General features: G+C 42.9%; 1 protein-coding gene across 1 annotated transcript in view; it reads left to right on the forward strand.

Annotated features, from left to right (window-relative positions):
* The window catches only part of RCL1 (RNA terminal phosphate cyclase like 1), a 33,901-nt gene continuing 18,750 nt past the window's right edge, over nucleotides 1–15,151 (forward strand). The window contains exons 1-5 of the mRNA XM_424808.8: nucleotides 1–187; nucleotides 1,614–1,685; nucleotides 2,439–2,614; nucleotides 9,549–9,623; nucleotides 10,963–11,087. Coding sequence (XP_424808.1) covers nucleotides 49–187; nucleotides 1,614–1,685; nucleotides 2,439–2,614; nucleotides 9,549–9,623; nucleotides 10,963–11,087 — 587 coding nt within the window. The 5' untranslated portion in view covers nucleotides 1–48. The remainder of the gene's footprint in view (nucleotides 188–1,613; nucleotides 1,686–2,438; nucleotides 2,615–9,548; nucleotides 9,624–10,962; nucleotides 11,088–15,151) is intronic.

Genomic DNA, 15,151 nt, shown 5'->3' on the forward strand with positions numbered 1-15,151 from the left:
GTTCCCAACCACGTGGGCGCACCGGGCGCCGCGGGGCAGCGCGGTGGCATGGCGGGCGGCGGCGCGCAGTGCCTCAGCTTCGCGGGGTGCAACTTCCTACGGCAGCGGCTGGTGCTGTCCACGCTCAGCGGGCGGCCGCTGAAAATCCGCAAGATCCGCGCCAAAGAGGAAGACCCCGGTCTCCGCGGTGAGCGAGGCGCCGGCGGAGTCCCGAAGGGCGCGGGTGGGGAGAGTGGCGGAGCCGGGCGTCGACCCTCGAGCTGCCCCGAAGGGCGGCCCTACCCGTGGCTCGGCCCGCCGCTGAGGCGGGATCCGGGCGGCGACGGCCGGGTGATGGCCGCGGGACATTGCCCGCTCCGTGCCCGAGCGGGGTCACCTGAGGGCCCGGGGGAGGATCCCTGTCCTGGGAGCCCGCAGCCGCGTGGGGAGCCCCGCGCGGGCAGCCCTCTGCTCCCATGTGGAGCCGTTGTCCCCGGGACGGATAGTGGTTGAAAAGGGAGGCGGTGCGCGGGGGCACGAGGCGGCGCGGAACGGCTTCGGTTCTGGATTGCATTTGGGTTTGTGTTCAGTTGTGGGCGTTCCTCCTTGGTAGGTGTGTCATCGTTTGGGTGCTGGTAATACAACGTGCGTTTTTGCTCAGCTTGTTCTGACCGGAGCGTTTCCAGCGAAAGCCTTCTGCGCTCCGAGAGCCGAATGTGCTCACGAGGATGCTCTGCTCCGGAAGAGGTCCCGTCGCTGCTGTGTGAACTTTCCCTCCATAGTAACGGAGTGTAGAACCAGCACTGTGGGACTGGGGCACCAGCAGCGCTGTGTAGATAGTTACACACTGCAGTTTCTGCAAATTGCTCTTTCCTTTGTTTACCGCGTCCAAACCACTTGTACAAAAGAAAGCAGATCATTGCTTGGGAAGCGTCAGAGTGTTATTGATCAGGAAGTCCCGCCACCCTCTGACTGTTGGGCACGTGTAGTTGGTCCTTGAAACTGACTGGGTTCTGAACTCTGCATAAATTCAAGTTCATGTTAAGCCTACACCAGCCTGGGATCTTGGAATATTTCAATACAAGCACTTATTAAAATATGCTTGTTCTTTCCCATGTCTGTTGGTGAGAACCTGTACAAACAGGAGAAACCAGTTAGCACCACACAAACTTCTGTATTATAGACTGTGAGCAAAAAGAGAGCTGATGGGAAGACTTAAGTTGTTGTAGTCTTAGCGGTGCCATCTATAGTTTTGAAAATGGAAAACTGGAATGTCTCCAGGTAGCTCGTGTGCCCATGCTTCGGTAGCACTTCACATCTGAGCAGCAGTTCTAAACTATGATGTTACAGAGGATAGTGGGAAGCTGTCATTAACTTGTTGTACTTGGGGTATTACATGCAGTTCTGTTGGCTAGGATTTGTACCTACGTACAAACGTTACCTTTATCATGAGCAAAATGTAACTTATCAACAGCTTTATCCTGGGCTTGGGTGGTCAGATGCACCAGCTTCTCTCACTTGCTCTCCCCTTGCTTTATGCAAAGGAAAATGTTTAAGTTTGGTACGCTGAAGTTTCTTGTTTTCAGGAGTAAATTTAAGTAACTATAAGATTATTTCTTTGTTCTACTCCTCAGACTTTGAAGCGTGTTTTATTCGCCTTATTGACAAAGTGACGAATGGCTCTAGGATTGAGATAAACCAAACAGGTGAGTTCTGTTTTCTCTTACTCCTCTGTTGTGGTCTTCCAGGCTCTATCACTTAAGTAAAAATTGCAGCTTGACAGGTAGGTGTTTAGATAGCATTGACTCCATAGATTAGATGTTACTAAGCACAGAAGCTTTTTAGTAAAGGATTACATGAAAGATCATGCACCTCCAGAGCACAGTGCACTAAAGGAGGTGCATTGCTCAAGACTGAAGAGTAATATTTTGTTTAATATGTAGGATGTCCTAGCAGAGGAAAGTCACTGAACCTGGCAAGGTTTGTACTTGCAAAGTCATGTTCCTAAGAGGAGTTAGATTTACTCTGAGCAAGAAGCATCCCATGGAGGAATCTTAGCTGTCTCTCTCTATTATGCGTAGATTTTAAGGACTGATTTGTCAGTAAAGTGGATGGTATGCCACTGGGTATACTGAGACAGGTTTTCGACAGAGCACAACTTCACTCTATCTTCTGTAAAAGATGGTAGTTGCTTGTTTCAGCATTTTGGGGATAGCTTAGAGTTTCTTAATTTTGGAGAAGGGCGTGAAGGAGGACAAATGATGTGCAAGACAAATAGACAGTCATCTGCCTTGACCCATTTATTTACTGTGGTCATTGAAGTAGCGTGGTGGTAGTGCTGCCCATCTTCTATAAAAATCTACTGTCCCTGGTTGCAAAATGTCTTTATGCTGCAGCAATGGCTAGCATGCTGACATTGCTCTGACTTTTCTTTTTTTCCTCACTGGCTTCTTTCCCAGGTACTACCTTGTATTATCAGCCTGGCCTTCTATATGGGGGCTCACTGGAACATGACTGCAGCCCTAGCCGCAGTATTGGCTACTACTTGGAAAGTCTACTCTGTTTGGCACCTTTCATGAAACATCCACTGAAGATTGTCCTGAGGGGAGTAACAAATGATCAAGTAGATCCTTCGGTAAGTAATAAATGTAAGTACTGGAGGAGGATTCTTTCTTTCTAAATAAAGATTAGGAAGAAGTCTTTAAAGTATACTGTGTTTTTTTAATCTTCCACAGCGTGCAGCATTACTGCATCTGCCAGCAAGCTGTTTAGATAAAACGAGCATCTACTGAACTGTTTCCTTTTACTCTCCAAATTACATTCGATATTCCGCCCTTTGACTTTTTATTATGTACTGCTTCTGTTTTCTCATCTGAAAACTCTCTAAATGTCACGTGAGGCCGTTCCACTAATTCACTTCTCCCACAGTTAAGACTGATGCTATGATTCCATGTATCTACGCCCCTATGTACTTATTTGCTATAAAAAGAAGAAATTGTCTATAACAATCGCTATGAAAAAGAAGAATCTTTGATCCTTTCAGAATCATAGAATGGCTTAGATTGGAAGGGATCTTAAAGACTATCTGATTCTAATCCCTCTGCCATGGGCAGGGTTGCCACTCACAGCCTCATCCAGCCTGGCCTTGAACACCTCCAGAGATGGAGCATCCACAGCCTCTCTGGGCAGCCTCTTCCAGTGCTTCACCACCCTCTTAAGTAAAACATCTCTTCCTAACATCTAACCTAAATCTACCCTCCTACAGTTAAAGCCATTCCACCTTGTCTTATCACTATCAGACTGTGTAAAAAGTTCATCTACCTCTTTCTTATAAGCTCCCTTTAAGCACCAGAAGGCTGCACTGAGGTCTCCCTGCAGCCTTCTCTACTCCAGGCTGAACAAACTCAGCTTCCTCAATCTTTTCTCATAGCAGAGGTGCTCCAGCACTTTGATCATCTTCATGGAACTCCTCTGGACCCTCTCCACATCCCTGCTGTGCTGGGGGCCCCAGGCTTGGACACAGGACTCCAGGTGGGGCTTCACCAGTGCAGCACAGAGGAGCAGGATCACCTCCCTCTCCCTGCTGGCCTCTCCTCTCTTGATGAAGCCCAGGGTATCATTGGCCTTCTGGGCTGTAAGTGCGTGCATCTGGTGCATGTGCAGCTTTTTGTCCACCAGGACCTCCAGGTCCTCTGCAGGGCTGCTCTCAGTGAGTTCTTCTCCCAGTCTGTACTCATATCTGGGATTGCCTCAACTCAAGTGCAACGTTTTGCACTTTGCCTTGTTAAACCTCAGTAGATTCTCACATGCTCACTTTTTGAGCATGTGCAGGCCCCTCTGGATGGCATCCCTCCCTTCTATTGTGTCAGCTGCACCACTCAGCTTTGTGTTGTCTGCAGACTTGCTGAGGATGCGCTCAATCCCACTGTCTACATCACTGGTAAAGATGTTGTGGAATGCTTGGAATGGACTATGGAGGACATTGCTTCTGATCAGGTTCCACGTGGACATAGAGCCACTGATAACAACCCTCTGGCTATGACCGTCCAACCAATTCTTTATCCACCTAGAAGTCCAGCCTTCAAATCCACTTCTCTCCAATTTAGAGATAAGGATGTGGTGTGAGTCCATGTCAAAGACCTTGTACAAGTCCAGATAGATGGCATCAGTTGCCTTTCCTTGGTTGACTAATGCCATTACCCCATGTAGAAGACCACCTAATTACTGAGGCTGTTTAGTTGGCTGCATCTTTTTCACCACAATGAAGAGATTTCTTGTGTGAATGTACAAATTTCTTGAATAAGTCAGAGAGGAAGAGCAATCCAATCTGAATGTTGCTTTCAGTTAAGTTTGGATGTTCATCTAAGTAGTTGAGTCCTGATTCTGGGAATTAACCCTTTTTAGGAACCAGGCACGTTGTCCAACAGAGATTAAACGATCTTAATTGAAGGGGGTGTCGGAATCAGAGCCAGTTAGTTTGTGCTTGAAAGGAGCTTACACCTGCCTAGGCTCAGGCACAGAATGATGTTGGGGTTACAGCAGCTAAATTGCATTAGTTCACAGTCTGTGCACAGCAGGTATAAAATGCAGAGTTGTGTGCTAATGGGTAGTATCTTTTGCTTGTCATGTTGCAGAGCACAACTAGTTACTATGACTCAGCTAATGAATAACAGTTACTTGCTAAATGGTAATAATGGTAATAATGGCTCCTAAAACTGGTTTAAATGTGGCTTATGTCTGTTTAAATTGTCTGAATAAATTTCTTACTGGGTGCATGTTTGTCCTGGTTTCAGCTAGGACAGAGTTAATTTTCTTTGTAGTGGCTAGTATGGTGCTGTATTTTGGATGCCAGAGAAAAGTAACATTGATAACTCATTGGTGTGTTAGCTGTTGCCGAGCAGTGCTTACACAGAATCAAGCGTTCTTCTGCTTCTTGTGCAGTTCAGCCAGTGAGGAGACAGGCAATGCACAAGAAGTTGGGAGGGGGCACAACCAAGACAGCTGGCACAAACATACAGGAGGGGTATTCTATACCATAAGATGAACAATAAAACATGGAGGAATTGGCTAGCAGGGTGGTGATCAGGAGAGAGGCAGCTACTGTTGCCTAGGGACTGGCTGGTCATTGGCTAGCAGGTGGTGAGCAGCTGTGCTATATATCACTTATTTTATGTATTCTTTTATTATTTTCCCTTTGTCTATCCTATTAAACTCTAACTTAGAGCAGTGAGGCACTGGAACATGTTGCCCAGAGAGGTAGTGGATGCTCCATCCTTGGAGACATTCAAGGTCAGACTGGATGGGACTCTGAGCAACGTGATCTAGCTGTGGATGTCCATGTTCATTGCAAGGGCATTGGACTAGATTGCCGTTAAAGGTCCCAGTTTAAACAATTCTGAGATTTTATGCTTCAACTCATGAGATTTACTTTTTTTTTCCTGATTCTCTTCCTCATCCCACTGAGGGAAAATGAGTAAGTGGCTTTGTGGAGCTGAGCTGCTTGCTGGGTAAAACACCAACATAAAGTATTTTTACAATGTATTTTGTACCTCACACATCTCTGCAGGTTGCTGAAACTGAACACATGATTTTAAGTGGTATCTTAAATGATTTTGATGCTTAAGTAACTGGAAACTTGATTTTAAATTGATTTGGGCTTTTTATTGTTCAGTAGGTAGGAGGTGCTTAGCAACTGAGTGAAAATGTATTTATGCTTGCCTCTAAAGATGCTCAGGTTGGTCTATCCACCTGCACTCTTTCGGCCTGTTGAAGGAGAAGAAGGAAGGGAAAACCAGTGTTAATACCTGGTGATTAGTTTAAAATGAACAAAGCATTTTTGCTATTATTCTTCATGTGTGTGCCTCTCTAGTTCAAGTTTGTAGATACAAAAGGCAAGGCACCTGCTTATCTGTGCTGGAGGTTATATTGTCTACTCCGTTGGAATTTGAAGTTTAGCTTAGTTTGTAAGAAGGATATCATATCTTGTTAACATGTATCTATATTTTGAGGTTAACTCTGTAAGAAGTACCCTTGTGTGATTGAATTCCAGATCTGTCACCTGCAGGTGAATGTACAAATTCACATCTGCATGTATGACAACTCGCAGACAGATCTTGACACTTAAACATGATTGCTCATGTACTATCCCTTTTGAGCTCAAAAAAAAAGAAGGTGGTTCTGCCAGTCTCCCATCCCCATCTCGTGCTTTCAGCCACGCGGTGTTGTTGATTCCAATGCTGCAGACACTTTTCAGAGCCTTCCCTGAGCCAGTTCCCTAACTAACTGGCAAAATAGCAGATATCCCCTGCATTTTCTCAAGGAGGCATCCAGAAGTGAAGGGGGCAGTCAGAGAAGTGGAATCTCTGCCTTATGGTAGCGGTGAGCAGGTAGGCTGACCCAGGGGGCATTCTGAAATCTGCTGTCATCCCTGAGCTCACTACTTTTACAGCTGTGAAGTTACTTTCAAAAATGTTTGTTGGATGCAGTAGCTGTGCTGTAGTTTTGAAGTCACTCTTTGCAAGACTTCCTGTGGTCAGAAGGACATAGGGAACATGGTAAATCTGCTGCAGGGAGTGGAAGTGGTTGAGGAAGAGGAAAGGTATTTATGAAGATTGGCTTCATAAAAGATTGAAGAATGGAAAGCTTTCAGCTGAGTTCATCGAGTAATAGATCAGGCTGGTTGTTGGGGTATAAGTATAGACCTGTTCGTTTATGTACACTAATAGGCTACCCATGGCATGCAATGAAAAGCTCTTTGACAGCTGATATCTTCAGTGATAAATGTGCAAACAGTAATCAGAAGGATACTGTGGCTTCTGGAATACAGGATAATGTGCATTTGTGCAGGTTGGGCACTGGCAACATTAGTGTGATACATTGAAAATGAGTGAGAGGGATAATACTTTGTTTACACATGTCAGGAAGAGATCTGCACATGGCTTCAGAACGCTAGCCCGAACCATTCACTGACAACTTGTGTTTAAATTATGTTTTCTTCTGTGACCGCAGGTGAGACTTGACCCTGGATAGCTTGCAGGACCAGTTGTATGGGACTGACATGCATAGCTGATGTAGTTTTGAGTTTCTCTATATAGACAGTACAGGAGGGTGGGGGGTAAAGCCCCTTTTTGAAAGGAGTGGAAGTAGCATGCAACTCATTACTCCTGTATTTCCATTTCCTTCTCTAATGTTGTCTGTGTATCTGTCAGATACACAGTGCTACAGTTGTTTTTTTCTGTAACTGTTCTTAATGGTTGAGTTTTCAAACATTGTGCCACGGGACTGTCCACAGAAATGACTTTTCTGATGGCATGAGACTAGCATATAAAGTTTGGGCTTGGGTATGATGAACTTCAGTGTTAATCAGAATTCAGTGGTTGTCTGTAACTCTAGGAAAGCAACAATGTTTCCTACTAACTCCACTCACCTTTTATTTATTTTTTTAATTTCCTGGACTCTGGTGCAAATGCAGATAATATAGGTTCAGTCACCAAATGTAATGTGTGTATGGCCAGGGTAAATGCTGTTCTATACAGAGCTAATAACAGCATAGGAAGGGAACAAGCACGTACCAATGTGTCTGTTTTTTTGACACCTTTTGCTAGCTAAGGGATTCTGCATGTCACTAGAAGTTTTCTTAAAGATTTTTTCTTTTAGTTACTGTTGACTTCTTTAAAGAAGAAGGTTCACCAGCTGGTGAACAAGCAATTTGGACATAGCAACTTGTTGCCATTTGTGGTGTGCTGTGCCCTCAGTTGTATGATGTTTTTGTTGTGGTACACATTGGTATTGTGTTGTTTGCTCTAGAGATGGAATAGTGCCCTTTCAAGGGGAACTTAAAGATAATTTTATGATTGAGTGATAGGCAAGATCCTGGAAAACAAGGGTTTGAGTCTCAGTTCTGCTACTGTCTTCACTTCCAGTGAAGTAATTACCAATCCTGCATGAACTCACCCTTCTCTTAATCAGAATAGCCTTTTCCACCCTTCACATACTGTCAGTTACCTTCTCTGCTCAGGCTGTAAATCTGGAACAGAGACAGTCTGTTACTGTGCATCTGTACCTGATAGGTATCATGTCTGGACTTCTCTGGGGACCAAACACTGTAACAAGTCTTGAAACTCTTGGAAAAACCAAACCAGACTAAGAATTGAATCAGCTTCCAGAGTTTCCTTAACAGTCTTTATCCAGGCAAGTTTTAATCCAAAGAATTGCAAAAGTGGGCGTGGAGGAGAGGAAGGGAGTTTCCATCCTATGCAGTGAAGCTTTTCTTTTTTCAATGATGTGTGCATTTTCAGAAGAAAAAGGGAGAAATGTTTTCTAACCTTACGCAGACCAGATCGGTATGTTGAAATTTTATCACCTGTGCCAGCAGTATTCACGTGTGTCTGTGTGTGTCCATATGCATGTTATTAGAGGATTTTGCTGCAAAAGTCAAATCAGTAGAATTAGCAAACACTGCTGAGGGGCAGAAGTAAGGTAGTAAGGGGCTTTACCATGTGCTTCTTAAATATGTAAATCTGTGATTTACAGATCTAATGAAGACATTAAAATATTCATACTACTTGATAGCATTGAAACAACCCAGAATCTCTCTCAAGTATGATGGCTGGCAAAATTTGGAGAATGAGAACTGTAGCAATTCAGGTGGCTTCTAGCAGGTTGTTTTCAGTACTTTCACTGGGGCTTGCACTGTCTGCAAAGCAGACACGAAGCTCAAGGGTCATGGATTCTGGCTGAAACGATGGAAAGAAGGGTGCTTTATGTCTGCATGCTCACATTGCTGTCTACTGTGCACCTGTTTCTTTCTCCACCTGAGTTCTAGTTTCTCTTTGGTCATACTGTCCTGGTCCCATCTCTCCCAAGTTGTTTGTCTTGTATAATTTTCTGTTGCTCTGCTTAAATCAGTTTTGTCATATTTGGTGCTAAAGTTTCAGTGGGAGAAAGACATCAGGCAGTCACTGTGATCTTGGTTTAGCAAAACGGAAGGAGCAGTGGCAAGGAAAATCTAGCTGAGTTCTAGATCTAGTGAGTAAGTGGCTCCAAGGGAAGTGAATGATTTTTCATTCGCTTTAGATTCTTCTAGTTACCTAGAAGCTTGTTTCCCAGAAGCAGATGAGAAGTTCTTGACAAAAGAGTAAGGTCCCTCCTTGCCAGCTTAAGGGACTGCTCTAAAATATGCTCTTGCAATCATCGTACGTTTTAGTTGTTGGAATTTTTTCATAATGGAATAAGAACTTTTTTTTTTTTTGGTAACTGCATTCAGAGAAACAAGTGAGCCGTTTTAGCTGAACTATAGCAGAAGTCAGACTAAGGAAGAAATCCAGAATAAGAAATTCCATCTCCGTAGATTGTTGTAGTAAATTTTGTGAGCAGTGAGATCTTGTGGTAATTTAAGAGTAGACGAAGCTCTCTGCCTTCCGATGTCTGCCCATAGAATGCCTACTACAGAAAAGCTTCATCCTTGTTAGGCATCTCATATGACTTTTAAATTTATGTAACTTATGTAACTTTCAATACTTATGTAACTTTCAATAAAGGGTCTGCTTTTAAAACTGTGTGTTCTGTAGGTTGATGTCCTTAAGGCAACAGCTCTACCACTACTGAAAAAATTTGGGATTGATGGTGAAAGTCTGGAAATCAAGGTAAGAAAGTATGTTTCTTTCTTTCTGAACACACATGGGGACAGTGCTTTCAGCTGCTTCACAGGACTGTATGCTTGCTTCCCTTTTCTGTCTCTAGCAGATATCTGATCCTATCTAAATGATATATAGTATTATATAATAGTATTTGTCTTGTTCATGGTGTGTCTCAAATAACATAGTACCCATACAGTGGTTGAAGGTCTGTAGTCGAATAGAGATGCAAAGGCTATATATAGAGAGGATGACAAATGCAAGTGACCTTTCTGAGTGTTGAGGTTCTTTGCAAATTAAGAAACCTTTCTGCTTTCTTATTCCTCTTCACTTAATGTAATTTCTCCTTTACTCCTGTTCTTCCTGCTCCGTGCTCAGGGCTAGAAAGTAATAATTCAATCTTCTGTCTCCTTTACCAGCAGAGGTACTGGATCTGTATTTGGTTAAGGTTTACTTCCCATTTGGAATATATAGCCTATAGTAAAGAAACTTTTCTCTAAAGACTACTTTTCACAGACATAAGAAATTTGAATGTAGAATAGGCTCGAGTGGAAACTACAGTGTTCCTAACTATAAAAGACTTATTTAAAATATATGAAGGCCTAGAGTCCACCTTTAGTCTTTGCATACTCTTCTGTGACTTCACAGTTTCTCCCCTCATCCTGCCAATGGTCCAGGATCTGTTGCAACATTGCTGACATCATCAGGCTCTACCTCACAGGTGCTACAACAGTCCTAATCTCCAGTTCCCCACTGTCATGCCTATCTAGTCTCTGTCCCTATGGGTGTTCCCAGTGCACAGGGTTGGGACTGCCCCCTGCCCAGCCCTGCTTCCTAGGTGGAATGGTGGGATCAGCATGGGCCGGCAAGGCCTTCAAAAAAGGAGTGTTTGTTCATTTTGATTCCTCAGGTAAGCATGTTAAGCATCAAAAAGATAACACTTTCCTTAGCAGTGAGATACAAATGTAATGGTAGTGAACTAGTGTTGCCTCCCTGGTAAATACTTCAGGGTTTGGGTTTTTTTTTGCCTGATTGTCTTTGTTTTTGGTGGTAATATTTCTTTTCTTTGATGGAGAATCCATGCCTGCTGTACTTGAAATGAGAGAAACAAGATGAAAAAGAAAAAACAAACAAAAAGAAACCATTTATTTCTTATAGGTTTGGTGGGGGGAAAAAAAAAAAAACTGTTTCTGCCTTTAGGATGTCTTTTTCTCACTTGTGTTTACATACTGATAGTGACAATGTTTCATTTTATGTGAAATTAAATCTATCATGTCTGATTGTATATACATTGTATTGTATATATATTATTTGTGCTCCTTGCAACCTGTTTTCTTCTAATTTTCAGATCAACCGGAGAGGAATGCCTCCAAAAGGAGGTGGAGAAATATTATTTGCCTGTCCAGTGAGAAAGGTCTTGCAGCCTATTCAATTCACTGACCCAGGCAAAATCAAGCGCATCAGAGGAACAGCGTATCCTTCCCTTACATTCTTTCTAAATAAGATTGCTTTTAAGGGAAAAAAATAAGTCTTCTAACTTGAAATCCCAACAGCATACCTGTGTTGCAGAGTATACATGCAGATAACACAGGACCACTTTCCGTGGACCGAGAATACAGATTCCACCAGCATGTCTCAAAAGCACTGTGTTCAGAGCACTGTTGTTCAAAAAGTATTGGTAAACAAGTAAACGAAAAGTGCTGTTCCATTTTATTTTATTTTCAATAGCAAGAAAAAGAAATCTTTCCATCTTATATGTAGCAGCACTAAAAGGAATGTTACCTTGTCGTAATCCAGAAGTAACACATGTAGTTTTGCTATACATTGCATACTTGGCATCTTAGTTGTTAATGAGTGTTGCAGAGTGTTGGATGGGAGCATAAAAGAGTCCATTTTACACCTCACTGCACATATGTGAACTGATCTTTTTGTTGGCTTACCAAAAGCAGTCTGGTAGCTCTTTGCCTGCAGTAGTGCCATTGAAGTTGGAAGTAGCGAGGGATTTGCTCCCTCTCAAAGAAAAGGGCACAATGTGTAGTTATTTTTTCTGTTGTTCTCTATTTTTGGCTTGTTACCTCATACTATATGTCATGAACCTACTCTTCATTATAGGAAGATGCAGAAATCCCTTACAGGCAGCATATACTAAATGTTGTAATTTATGAGTTTCAGCTCTCTTGAGCATTGTCCTGCTTGTAGTTTGATTTGTAACAATAAGAATCTCAAATGTGGTCTAGATTTGAGAAGAAAAGCAGGAATTGGGGCTGTTTTCCTGCTCTAGACACGTTTCTCCTTTTACCTTACGGCATGCTGTCATAGATGTATGCAAGAATAAGACTCTTTGACATCTATTCCAACTGCATATTTGGATGAGTGCAGCATTGCCAAGTGAGAGCAGCTTCACTGTGTGCGTGAGCTGTAGAATATGAAAGGATGCAGCTTAATGTGCTTGTGGTGGCTGTTTTTATGGTTTTTCATGAAGAAAGTCATTTTATTTTGACCTCTCCAGCTCTACAGTAAGTAGTTCTGTCCTCTTTTTCTATGTGAAAGGGGAAGTAGTGGCTTTAGTGACGTCTTTCTACCTTGACTTTAAAACACAATACCATCCTGTGCAACTTTCAGTGGATTTGGTTGATGTATGTGAACAACTGGGTTTTTTTTCTTAGTGGTAAAAGTTTGCTTAGTAAGCCAAGTATAAAGGACCAACAGAAAGTATTTTCTGACTTTCTAGAGTGTGCTATGAGCAAGTATGATATCCTGTCCTCTCAATGGGATAGTCCTGCTTTGCTGACATACTGGTCTACCCGTCCTGCTTTATTGCAGACTTGCTTGGTTACGACCTTGGACCAGTGTACCTGTAAACCAAGCAGGAATAAAAGGAAGCCTGAAAGGGACCCCCAGTGGGTGGTGGTTGTCATTGATTCCTCACTTCCTGCTGTTTGCTATTTTGAGACTTGGACATACAGACAAGTGCATTCACCTCCCTTCATCCCTTCTCCAGTACTGTGGGCTGGCACTGGACCTCCTCAAAACAGACTTTTGAAATAGACTGGTGATCAATCTTTTTCCCATCTGTTTTCCTGACTCTCATTCTTTCTCTATTTTTCTCAGTTTTCTCTTTCTGTTCTTTTTATCTCATAAAATTATTAAGTAATTTCAAGACCTATTTCACTTTCTGAAAAGCCATATCTCTCATAACATTTTTCAGTAATTGTGAGGCTTATTTCTTTTCTTTAAGGTCATATAGTTTAACTGTGTAGCTTAAGATAGAATCTAAGTGTTAGACCCCCAGTATCTGGGGGATTAAAAATGATAATTGAGTGTGTACCTCTGCATGTCATTTTACCTTAATCTAACCAGGAGTATTCGTGAATCTGGTCATTCCTTCCCTCCCCTTCCAGGCAGGATGTGACACCAAGTGATAAGTCATCCTATTTTACCTTGATCACTAAGTGATCATTCAAGCCAGTAGAAAACAGAATGTTTTAGAAATATGAGTCCTTGGATCTTTCATGTGTGCATTTTTGATCCTTCTAGACACTGCTGAACAAATCTGTTTACTTACAGCTGGGCAACTTGTGTTGCAATAACTTTTTGTAATCATCTGATATGTTGAGTCCACCAACTTCAGAATGATCAGTTCTCTTTATTATTGTTTATCGGTTACACCCCTGAGATCTTAAAGTTTTTCATCTGCCTACTCCACAAGAGCAGACAATAGAAATTTGTAGAAAAGAAGTTCCCTTCAGCCAGCAGAAGAGTGATGGTTTCTCTGTGTTGCCAGGTGTAAGTATAAGCAGGTGGCTGCTTAAGTGCAGAGCATACATCTGTATTAGTTGAGATAGAATTTTGATTAGAAATGTGTCTTATATGTTTGAATATCTGTTGAGAATACAACTGAAGTAGTACCTGAGTAAAAGGGTACAAAGGATGTGCAGAAAGATGATTTCTTCCCCAGAACAGTTATCTTTGAATGCTGAGTGACTAGAGCACCAGTGACTTTAAAGTATCGAAGCATAGCAAAAGAGCAGGAAACAACAAAGTTTTAGCCTTCTAAAATTTTTCTTTTGTAAAAACATTTGTTTTATTTTCAGCTCTCCAATTTTTCCCAATTTAAGGTGGAAGGAAAGGATTTCTTGCTGTTAATTTGGAATAACTTTGCCCACCAACATCTTTTCCTAGGATGTGAATAGCAGACTATGCAGGATGATAGAATAGCAAAATAGAATTATTGAAGGGCATCTCTAAGACCAGTTTTTACTTTGTAGTAATAATCAGTGGTTCTGTACATGTCCTGTGTATCTCACTCAAGAGTGAAAATACTGTAGACAGCACTAAGTACATGTTCTGTAGCTACAGGCTTTGCTGGGAAAATGAGCTTGCATTCATGGATGGATTATCCTGTTTGACCAGTGTAGTAGCCTTTTATGATAACTGCATCATTGGACAAGGGAAGCGCCACTGAAGTCATCTATTTAGACTTAAGTAAGGCCTTTGACACAGTACCCCACAACATCCTTCTCTCCAAATTGGAAAGATATGGATTTGATGGGTGGAAGGTTCAATGGGCGAAGAACTGGCTGTAGGATCAAGTCCAGAGAGTGCTGGTCAAGCTCAGTGTATGGATGGAAATCAGTGACGAGTGGTGTCCCATACAGATCAGTGCTGGGACAAATACTCTTTAATACTTCATCGATGACATTGACAGTGAGGTTGAGTGCACCCTCAGAAAGTTTGTGGATGACACCAAGCTGTGGGGTGCAGCTGAAACACCTGAGGGATGGGATGCCATCCAGAGGAAGCTGACCAGGCTTTAGGAGTGGGCCCAAGAGAACCTCATGAGGGTCTACAAAGCCAAGTGCAAGGTCTTGCACTGGGTGAAGGCAACCTGCACTACCAATACAAGCTGGGGCATGAAAGGATTGAGCACACTCCTGCTAAAAAGAACTTCGGGGTACTGGTGAGTGCCAAGTTGGAGTTGAGCCAGTAATGTGCCCTCATACCCCAGAAAGCCAACTGTATCATGGGCTGCACCAAAAGAAGCGTGGCCAGCAGGTTGAGGGAGGTGATCCTGCACCTCTACTCTGCGCTGGTGAGCCCTCATGTGGAGTACTGTGTCCAGATGTGGAGTCCTCAGTGCGAGAGAGATGTAAACCTGTGGAGAGCCTCCAGAGAAATGACTGAAGGAATGGAACACCTCCCCTGTGGGGACAGGTTGAGAGAGCTGGGGCTACGCAGCCTGGAGAAAAGAAGGCTTCACGGTGACCTTGTAGCAGCCTTTCAATATCTAAAGGAGAGCTAAAAGAAAGAAAGGGACAGACTCTTCAGCAGGGTCTGTGGTGATAGGACAGGAGGAAATGATTTCAAAATAAAGAGGGGAGTTTTGGGTTGTATATAAGGAAAAAGTCTTTTACAGTGAGGGTGGTGAGGCGCTAAACAGATTGCCTTGAGATGTCAAGGAAGTCCCTTCCCTGGAGACATTTAAGGCCAGGCTGGACCTATCTCTGAGCAATCTAATCTAGCTATACATGTCCCTG

Source organism: Gallus gallus, chromosome Z (genome assembly GCF_016699485.2).
Source record: "Gallus gallus isolate bGalGal1 chromosome Z, bGalGal1.mat.broiler.GRCg7b, whole genome shotgun sequence".
Lineage (NCBI taxonomy): Eukaryota > Metazoa > Chordata > Aves > Galliformes > Phasianidae > Gallus > Gallus gallus.